Genomic DNA, 10,106 nt, shown 5'->3' on the forward strand with positions numbered 1-10,106 from the left:
TCGCACGGATTCGACCTGAAGGCCTGATATAAACCGATATTCACAGAGCATTTGTGCCTGGGAGAGCATTTCAGGCCAATGATAGCGAGGTGCCGTAGACTCATGATCAACACCGCAGGAGATCATGTCGATACCGCATATCGTCCCGGACTCGACCTGGTCATCGCACATGATGACTACACGTCTCGTCGGCCCGACATCGAGATTACAATCATGTCCGGCAAGCCAAAGTGACTAGGGATACGAAGGTCATTCGAGGTCAGCAATAGCGTTTCTTCTCTCAGCTCCCGCTATTTTGGCGCCCTCACGGATCTAGAGCAGAAAGATGGCGGACAGCGTGAATCAAGTACTGAATCTTCGCACAGTTCTCCAGATCTCCAGACTGCAATCGTGAATCATGATTCCAAATTAAACATCATTTTTAACCATTGAACTTCGCATAAGCAAGGTTCAGTCAAACAAGATCCCGAGCAAGTCGGATATCTTCTTGAACTTGCTGAGAACGGCTTGACGTCCCGAACGATTCTGACGGCTCGATTTCGACGCGAATTGCATCGCTCACGATACATATGCCATCTCGCATCGCCTGAAGTCTGGGGTATGTGATCTAGTGTACAGTGTGATGTTGGGCTTCCTCATCTATAATCGTAAAAGTCTCGGGCTCTCGTAAGGTTTCGTCTCGTACCCATTCGCATCTATCGTTGTTGCTATCCTTTCTGTTGCGTGATTAACATCCATCTCTGAGCCTGTTTTTAGGAACCGTGGAGCCAGTCTGCGCCCAAGTTGTCAGATTCGGGTTGTTATAAGCTGTTTTTATTGATTCGACAATGAGCAATCAGCGATCTAGATCCTCGACCAACGGACTCGTCGTTCGCGCGCTCACCATCGGCGTGACGTGCGATGTAGTCGGCCGTCGGATAGTCTGTCAGGATCAATGGATATCGATCAGCCTGGAATACGTGATGCGTTCCTCTTTCTAACGTACCCTTAGGATCACACCCTACCGAACCATAGTCTTCCCGTTGATAGACACGAATGTACTCGAATTGCATCTCTGCCGGGAATTTAAGATGCTCCTTGTCGACCCATTGGAAGTTGTCACTTAGGCCAAGGTTGAGAACCAGCGCCATCGGTTCTTCTGGTATGAGACGCTGTCCGACTTCAGTCCCAGGGTTTGGCGCCAGACCTGGAGCGTGCAGAGTCCAGCTCTCAACGCCGTCGGCTACCCAGGTAATGTACCCATTACTTCGGTCGTCCTTGTTGGCATAGAGCTCATATCCATAAGTGGTGTAAACCCCGCCAGTCTCCTGGTAGACATCGTCGGGGATAATGGTCAAGCCCGAACATGATTGTTGATATACCCCTCCAGTGTAAGTGTTCCAGTATGTCAAGTCTGGGTTGGCTACATCGCTGGAGGCGTTGTCAAACTTCCAATTTTCGTCATAAGGTGCAATCTGCAGGGTTTGCGAGACTTCTCCTTTCTTCCGATCGGTAAGAACCTGTCGAATGCGATACAAATAATTCAGCAAGACTGGCCAAAATAGGGGTCGCAGACTCGTGGCTTCCTTACCTGCGCCTCGATCATGTCCACTTCTGGGACACCTCTACCGATCGAAACGTCCGGACCGGGATGGTCCTCCCCTGGGCAGGTACAGGATGGCCAACGCATGCCAGGAAGGTACGATAATGCGGTCCCATCGGCAGGGTTATGCAGTGCCGCGTCGGGTCCCGTACCGTTGAGATAGGTCTGGTTCGGCAATATCCCGACGTCACACGAGTCGTAAGAATAGGGCCAGGTGCCATCCGTAGTTGCGCCATAGCCTAAGATTCGAATCCGATAATACTTGCATCAGATTGTAAGATCGTTCAAGGTCACAAGCGCACAAACCCACCTGGTCTGCCTAGATTGCCAAATGCCCAGACTCCCGGCCAGAATCCACCGATTTCGTTATTCCCAGGGAGTAGCAGCTTTGCTGTTGACGAAGAAGACGTGGTTTAGCACCCCTGGATTTGACGATAGAAGACGTTCCTCGCGCACCTTCGTAGTACATGGAACCCGAAAAGCAGAGCTTGTTCCAGCTTTGTAGCATTCCAGACGTATAGTTGAGGTTGTGATTGACCGTTTCCGATAGCGTAATCACGAGTTTGCCATCGCGGGTCGTGATGGCTCCTGCAAGCGAATCATAAGGGCGAAGATCAGCAAGGGCTTTGATGTTTGTCGTTCGGATATGTCTTGCACTGAGACTCACGGGGATCATACCATTCATAATCGTTGGTACCCCAGTAGTGAAGATCCACCGCTTCCCAATACGGGTCGTCGCCTGGGAAAAAAGTCCTGCCGTCCAGCTCAAATTCATCGGAGAACACGAGGTTCCACTGGTTCCCATCGAAACCCGTCCGTGTATAGGCATCAGAAGGCGTGTCCGGGTCAATTAAATCCCGACCGATACTGGCAAACTGCCCCGTAGCGTTGATCCCTCCGAGGTTGTATCCCGAGACATTGGCACCAGCCGTCTTTTTGTTGTATTCTTTGACGATAGGCACCCCAAGAAAGACGGCTACGATTCCTCCGCACAGGATGAATATCGTGCCCATGTTCATCCACCCTCGTGCAGAAGACCACTTGATGCTCTCCTTCTCCTCTACACGCTTCTCCCATTCTTCCAGCGGTTGAGCATCGAGTTGGGCAAGAATGTCGGCCGAGCCGTCATGCGTGTATTGTTCCCCGCCATGTGCAAGCGACAATGAGCTATTGAGAAGAGGAGAGTGATGCAACGTTAGCAGAGCAGGCGTACCGAGTGCACAATGTAGAACTTAGCATACCTTGCCGCAGGTGATCCGTTCCATTGTCCGCCAGACCGAACCAATCGCTCCCCGCTCTCTGCCGAGCCTGGTCGCGAATGTCCTAGGAAGGGCATGTTCAGGATATTCGATTGGGTTGAAGCTTGATGGTCGTCGATATTGTTGCGATTAGTGAAAGCGAATAGGTATCCAGCAAAGCGCCAAACACCATTGCCGTCAAATCTTCTTGTACCATTTCGAGGATCTCTGGTGGGTTGATTGTCGAGAATGCAACTAGGGCGCCAACGCGCCGCACCCGCTGTAGCACCACCTTCCCTCCACCCTGAGATGCTGTGCGAGCTTTTTTGTTGTTGTTATTGTAGCGGTCACCACTTGCGGGATGCGAACCGTGCGGCCGAAGCGAGGGTTTGCCATAAATACATTCGAGATCCCCCCACCTCGCGCTCGCGGGATTATTCGAAACAAAGTACCCGAGGTGTACGTGATCGGTGATTTGCCGCTAGCGATCAACACGCACCCGCCTCCTCGTCACGGCTGGCTGTCTTGCAAGTCTCATCCCCTCTGCTTCCGATCGATGGATCCCAAAGCGCCGCTTCTCCACCTGCCCAGTCCCACGCGATTCGAGGTAGGTCAGGGGAGCGGGATGATTGGCTGGAGGAGTTCCAAGACTTCGACCAGGCGGGGCCGTCGCCGATTATCGTTGAGCAATTGTGCGAACAAGGTCTTGTCTTCTGTAGAAGCTATGTGACACGGAGCGTTGTAGCTTTATTGCTGTAGGTGGTCCTTTAATTTTTGAATCTAGCACGATGGCAATCAACGTAGTCAGATCTCGTCGGGAAGCCGGAGCGCAAGTTACTTGTCTTTTTTCTCAAACAACGGGGATTTCATTTAAAAAACGACCACTTTTCGCGATATCGATCATCGCTCATCGACGGCGATCCAGGACTGGATAGAGCGGAGGAACTGCACCATGCAAGAGTTGCAGGGAAAGCCGGGACGGGGTCGTCTTGAACCGAGCATGTCGAAGATTTCTCGACCTTGACAAAAAACTACGTCTATAATCGATAATTTGGTCATGCTGGGTACCATCTTCTGTCAAATGACCACAGTCGGAACACCCACTTTGTCAACGTCTACCCTGATGATAGTTTCTGGTTCCGGAAAGAACGGCGTCGAAACAAACAAATTTAAAAACGACAGTTGGGTGTATCGTCTGAAAGCTGGATCAGAAACACCTCGGGCGATAAATTGCGGTCAACACTCGGAGAACGTACTCGGAGATCGCTTATGGGTCGCGGTACACGAGGTTCACAGTCTATCTAGAAAAGACCATCGCATGTCAGGAGGGCCGAAGTGGTTTCCTTCTCGGCCAGACTGCTCTACCTGCTCATACGTGAAAGCTGGAGATTGACCAGGTCGCCAACACCGCTGTTCGCCGCTCATCTTGAAGATGCGACACGGGTGAGTCAGGCGGTACCAGAAGCGCGAGGCTTGCGCGAATGGCCCTGAGACCGCGAACTTGCCGTCGAGTACGAGACACTGTGAGTCTGGGTTGTGTACGTATTCGGGTTCTCTCTTGCTTGGGCGAGAAATTCGTTGCTAATAATCAAGTCGCGATATGATAGCAAAAAGTACAAGGTCGTATTTGGCGGGGCGCGCACGCATCTCGAGACTTGCGGTTGCCGAGAAAAGTGACAGGTGCCCGGGATACCATTGACGAAGCCTCCCCTATCCCTCCCGGGCCCAAGTGGCGATTTTGACTATATATCCGCGACAGGCTGCATCGAAAGGCGAAATAAGCCATCTTAGGAAGCGAGAAGTTGGAAAATGTGCAAGGCCTTTGCGCGTACTGGGTCTGTTGCGGAACAGCTGGCTCCACGTCGTGAGACGGCGTAGAGGTCGATCCTGACGGAGCGAGATGAATACGGACGGGACTGTCAATCAGCTTGAAGCCGACCGGAGAATCGGCGACGGCCAGGAACCCACTTTCGGTGTCTTGTCATGCGATGCCTTTGCGCTTTCCAGAGAAGGTCGCGCAGGCGGTACAAGGTCGGCTGTGAGGGTTTCGAGAAGGACATCAGCCCTGGGTTGCAGACTCGGCAAATCGCCACGACTCACCTGGATGGGTTGGTGCCATATACATGAGGACGCCCTCTCCGAAATGGTGGAGCAGTTACAACAGCGCTACGTAGTGGAGGCACATGCTCTTTAGCGGGAATCGTCGGTGATGATTCGCTGGCTACAGGCTCGGACCCACAACAGATGCTCTTGTGGCCACTCTATGGAATGTGGTGTTGCCTCTCGACGATGGTGTGCGAAAAAAGCTGTCGCAGAAAGTCCGCCTCATCAGCATCGAGGCATGTCAACACTGGCTGAGATACTTACGACTCGACGTTGGCTTTCGGCGAAACTGCGCTGGCGAACCGCTGTCGGGGGGTTCCTGCCTTTCGAGGATAACCAAGTCGATACGGCTATGTCCAGGTCAGCGATGGTCTGCGAGCAATGGGACGAGGGAAAACGAACGGTCGACTTGCGGAGAAGTATTTCGAATCCCAGCTTTGCGAGCTGGTGGTCGAAACCAGACGTCCGATACGATTCGAAGTGTCGCTAAGCGCGGAACGGTCAAGGCACAGGTCAAGAGGATCAGCGTCGGTTGAAACGAAAGGACACCGAGATGAACGATCGACTTACCGAAAGGGTGTCCGCCGTTCCTTATCCGGGAGGCCACAGTCGAACAAGATCTGAAGCAGACTAGATTATACAGGATCAGCTCGAGGATTCAGGCTATATAACCCCGTAAAAATACTTCCCAACGGTGAAGATTGACAGGACTTCTTCCGTGGTCCTTTTCCACATGTCCGCTACGGCTGGTACGGAAGGTGTCACTCACAACCTAGGATCGAAACCCTAAGCAACAAGCCGTTGTCCTTTCCGCCTACGTTTCCGCAAACTCAACATGGGTCACCGATCATGACGTTATGAAGGTCCGAACGGTCAAGCTCAGCATCAACTGTCGCTATTTGAGTTGACCTGGAACCTTCCCGCCCGTCCGTGGGAAGACGATACTCGTTCAGCTATGGAACGAGATCCCGGACAAGAATGTCCGCTCGCCGAATCCTCTACCGGTTAAGGTATCAGAAACTGCGTAGAATCCCCTCGAATCCAGGTATGCCGAGGTCGAGAGGTCGTTCCGTTGAAGCCAACTGAGAAGAGGAGCAAAACCACGATCAGTACGGCTCGCTCGCGCGATCAGGATCAGGGCAAGGAGGACAGACTCGGCCGGTCGAACAAGATCCGATGCAAACTACGTTCCGGAGGATCAGCTCGGAGAATCAGGCTACAAAGATAGGCACTCAGCGTCGCGTTCGAATCCGGTCCAGAACGTCGTCGTCGGAAGGTCGTCGTTGTCGAAAATCCCATGCCCGTCACAAGGGGTAACCTGGAGGTGACATCTATTCCCCGCCCATTAAATGGCGCTTGGGCGACCGTGATACCCTCCAGGCCCACGCTAGTACTCGCAGCATGGGTCACCGCCCTCGCCGATCCAGAGGGGTCCCGACCCTCGTCGTAGTCCACACTAGTTGAGACTCGGAGGGATGCGGGTTTCCGCGTTCAGCGTGATCAGGAGTGCGGGTCCGGTACTATCGGCCACTCCGAGGCCAGTGACACCTATACAAGTGGTCGCCCTTACGCTTACCGAGTCGATCTATTTCCTCGGATCACTCGGAAACAGCAGCGCAAAAGAGCACCAGCCGAGTCGATCTGTTTCCTTGGATCACTCAAAAACAGCAGCACAAAACCGCAATTGAAAAGAAGTGATGGTGGTGATGGTGGTGGCGGCGGTGTCAGTAGTAGGAGTCGATGGGGATAGGGAAAGATTGGCGAGGAAGGCAATGATGACGGTTGATGAAGGATGAAGGGATGTGTGCGTGTGTGATGCGATGTGAGCGTGAGTGGCGAAAAGGGCGACGGAGGAACGTGGGCGGTCGACAAGTTTTAAGCTGATTCGTCTCGTCGCTTTCTCACGCGTCGCGCCCCCGCTCGCTCACCAGCTCGCAGCAGCCTCTCGAGGTCATCAAACATTCCATCAATCAGACTCTGTCGACTTCAGCGAGGGTGGCTACAAGCTACAAGACTATTCCGGCCATCTCCATTCGTAACAATCATCAGCCATGTCTCGATCGAAAGCCAAAGAGCCCGTATCTGAATTAAATGATGAAGATGCCCGACCGATGCCAACCGTCTCCGACAGCAAAGTTTACATCTGGAAGAACAGCAAGGACGTTCAGTTGACCGGAGAGTTGACCGGAGTGGTGACCAGTAACGACTTTATGATCAAAGCAATGGAGTTGTGTCGAGAGCTCAAGGAGGATTTAGGCGTCAGGCTCACCGTCCAGGGTATCGCTTGGATCAGTGAGTTTTTTTAGTGACCTCACTTGTCAGATGTCTGGGCTGAACCTGCGCTCCTTAGGTACCGTCAACTACCCCCAACAATTCCAAAAAGACAGTCAAGTCGTTGGATTCTGTGTCGATGGCAAGCGTGAAGACCTCTGTCGGGTTATCGCTATGCGCTCGCATACTAGGTAAGTGGACCGCATTACGCTCAGCTTCCTTCCGTACCTAAAAACCGCACTACGCTCTGATAGGCACGGGAACAAGCTGGTCATAACCTGACTCAATTTAAATCTCGGTGAATTCCCGTTTAAATTCACTTAAATCGCGCGTTATCAGTCCTACTATAGTGACGTGTCAATTGTACGGTGAAATCGTTAATTATTGCAGTGTTGATGAAGTCGACCTCCACAAGTCGATCGATGTATCGATGTACGATATCGACACGATAGCTGTAATACTACCTTTTACACATCAGACAGCTTCACAATGACTAGTAGAACCCCCCTGAACACCACTAGGACCTTTAACAACGCACCGTTGGTGACAAATCACCATCAACCACGCACCTTCGTTCCGCTCGCTCCGGACCTCCCTTTCGCACCGAACTACGAGCCTGTACCTGTCACGGGGAGGCTAGAATACGTCGACGCGGGAGTTGTTGGGCGGTTCGGGGCGTTTTGGTACTATAGCGGCCGTTTCGTTGTGACTTAGTCCACGATACAGAAGGTAACGGTATGATGAACTTCGATATCGTCGCTTAGAACCCAATTCGGTTCTAAGCTCCTCATTCTACTCTACAATAGATCGCCATCCTCTAAACTACGTTGCGGCGGTGTGTTCGACCGGTCGAGAGCGCGTCTTGGGCTTAATCGGGCGGAAAAGCCAAATAAAGGCGCGTTCCGTAGCGCGTCGGGATAAGTCCGAGGTTATGCTGAGCCGACGTTCCGGTTCCGATCGTCACTCGGTGACATTACATCCCCCTTTCCGAAAGAAGGTCGTCCTCGACCTTCTATAAGGTACCCTTCCGCCGATCCCCGTCCTTTATGCTTCTCGCGCGCCTACGTCATCGCGCTTCGCGACTTTAGCGCGTCAAACTCTATTCTTGTCGATATCGTTCTCGTATTGTCTCGATACTACGATCGTCGTATATCGTTTGGCTCGTCGTACTTTGATGCTATTGTTCGCTGTAAGTCCTCGTTCGTATGTAGTAAAAGCGCAGCTGCGCTTATGCGTTTGTATCCGCGATTGTCGAGAAGCAAACAGTATATAGTCTCGACCGTTTGTTCTTGTCGATTCTTGATTTCCCCCTTCGACAACTACCACCAATACTCTTTCATACCAAATAGCCCTCCACCTCTTCAATATGTCCTCAAACGCCAAGCCTGCCGCCCCCGTCGTCGAGACTTCCGCCACCGGTGTGAAGTCGATCAAGTTCCGCGGTCAGTCTTTCGCCGTCGGTCAGAGGGGGGTCGGGAGTGATTTGGGCGATGCCGCCGACGCCAAGAAGGGTTTCGTACGTATCCGTTTCTTATCTCGGCGTTCTCAGACTTTTCCGCCTTTAACCGTTTCCGTTTCGCAGCTCGTCCGTCTCAAAGAGGCCCTCGCCCGTTGGGAGAAGACCATGGTCCCCGCCAAAGGTTGTACGAGCTGCCGGGCGTGGCGGGACGATCCCGCCGAAACGATGGTCTTCGCCGAGTGCCGGGCGAAGAGGAAGGCCAACGGTGGCTTTCAGTCCTGCCTCGAGTGCAACGCTCGGGGTTCTTCGAAGTGTTCGTTCGTGAAGGTTCGCCGGGATAGCCCGGAAAAGATGAAAGCGGTGATGGTGAGCTTCTTTTAGTCTCCGGTCCTCGACTATTCCGTACTAATCCTGGCTTTTCCGTCTTTTGTTTCGCAGGTCGAGGTCGCTTCGGCCTTGAAGTCCCAGGCCGCCGCCGCCGCCACCAAGGCCCAGAGGTTGGAGTTCCTCCGCCTCCAGCGGAAGCTCCGCCGTTCCGCCGGCCTCTCCGCCGCCGACTCGGACGCCGACTCGTCCATGGGCGAGGAAACGTCTGAGTCTGAATAGACTCGCCTTCTTTTTTTTTCTTGTTTTTGTTCTTTTTATGTTTTTTATTCGTTGTAAATCTTTTCCGATCTTGTACTCTTTTGGGCTTTTCGGCCGGGCATACTCCCGGTGATATAAATACTATACCTCGCTGTCTCTTCTCGCTCTCCTCTCGTACGCTACCTCCACTACTCTCCTCTCACGCTACCTGCACCGTCCCCTACTTTCGCATCTCAGTCCGTTGCATATTTTCCCGGTCCACGGCGGAAACAGGCCTTTCCGCCCGTTTTGGTGCACCCGGATTTAAGATATGGAAGTCTTCAATCAACTCCTCCGCCTCAATGTCCTCCTCTCGTACCCATTCCACTGCATCGGGTCCTGTGTACCCCCGCCATTGTACCTTGTATTCGATTCCCTTCCCCTTGCGTTGTCGAGAGTCAAGAACCCTCTCCAGCTCGAACTCTTGTCCGTCGTCTGGTATCTCCTCGGTACTGTCGGGAGCTTTTCGGTACGTTTCCGCCGCCTCCCAGAAGGGTTCTAGTTGACAAACGTGAAATACATCGTGCCTTTTCCAACTCTTTGGTAGTTCGATGCGGTAGGCCAGATCTGCGACCTTCTCCTTCACTCGGTAGGGACCCAACCATCTCGCCGCCAATTTCTTGGTAGGGCGATACCTCTTCACCACTTCGCTGTCTAATAGCACTCGATCGCCTACTTTTATCAACGGTTCCTGGCTTTTCCGCCCCTCGTCATACGACGCTGTCCGCTGATTAGCGACCGCTATCCAGTATTGAGTCTCCCTCCACATCTTGTCGAAGTCCTTGACCATAACTCCGGCTGTGGGCGATTCGGTACTGAAGAGTTCCCC

At 52.8% G+C, this 10,106-nt stretch overlaps 1 protein-coding gene across 1 annotated transcript; it reads right to left on the bottom strand.

Moving 5' to 3' along the window:
• Nucleotides 1–727: 727 nt before the first annotated feature.
• HD553DRAFT_346001 (putative beta-glucan synthesis-associated protein SKN1) lies at nt 728–2,918 on the bottom strand (the record flags this gene model as incomplete). The annotated part of the gene is made up of 8 exons (XM_046183157.1): nt 728–807; nt 884–922; nt 986–1,499; nt 1,571–1,821; nt 1,893–1,973; nt 2,039–2,170; nt 2,250–2,749; nt 2,824–2,918. The coding sequence occupies 8 exons, from the start codon at nt 2,916–2,918 to the stop codon at nt 728–730; spliced, it is 1,692 nt and encodes a 563-aa protein (XP_046032998.1).
• Nucleotides 2,919–10,106: the final 7,188 nt, after the last annotated feature.

This window comes from Filobasidium floriforme, assembly GCF_021052385.1.
Source record: "Filobasidium floriforme strain CBS 6241 chromosome Unknown HD553scaffold_27, whole genome shotgun sequence".
Classification (NCBI taxonomy): Eukaryota; Fungi; Basidiomycota; class Tremellomycetes; order Filobasidiales; family Filobasidiaceae; genus Filobasidium; species Filobasidium floriforme.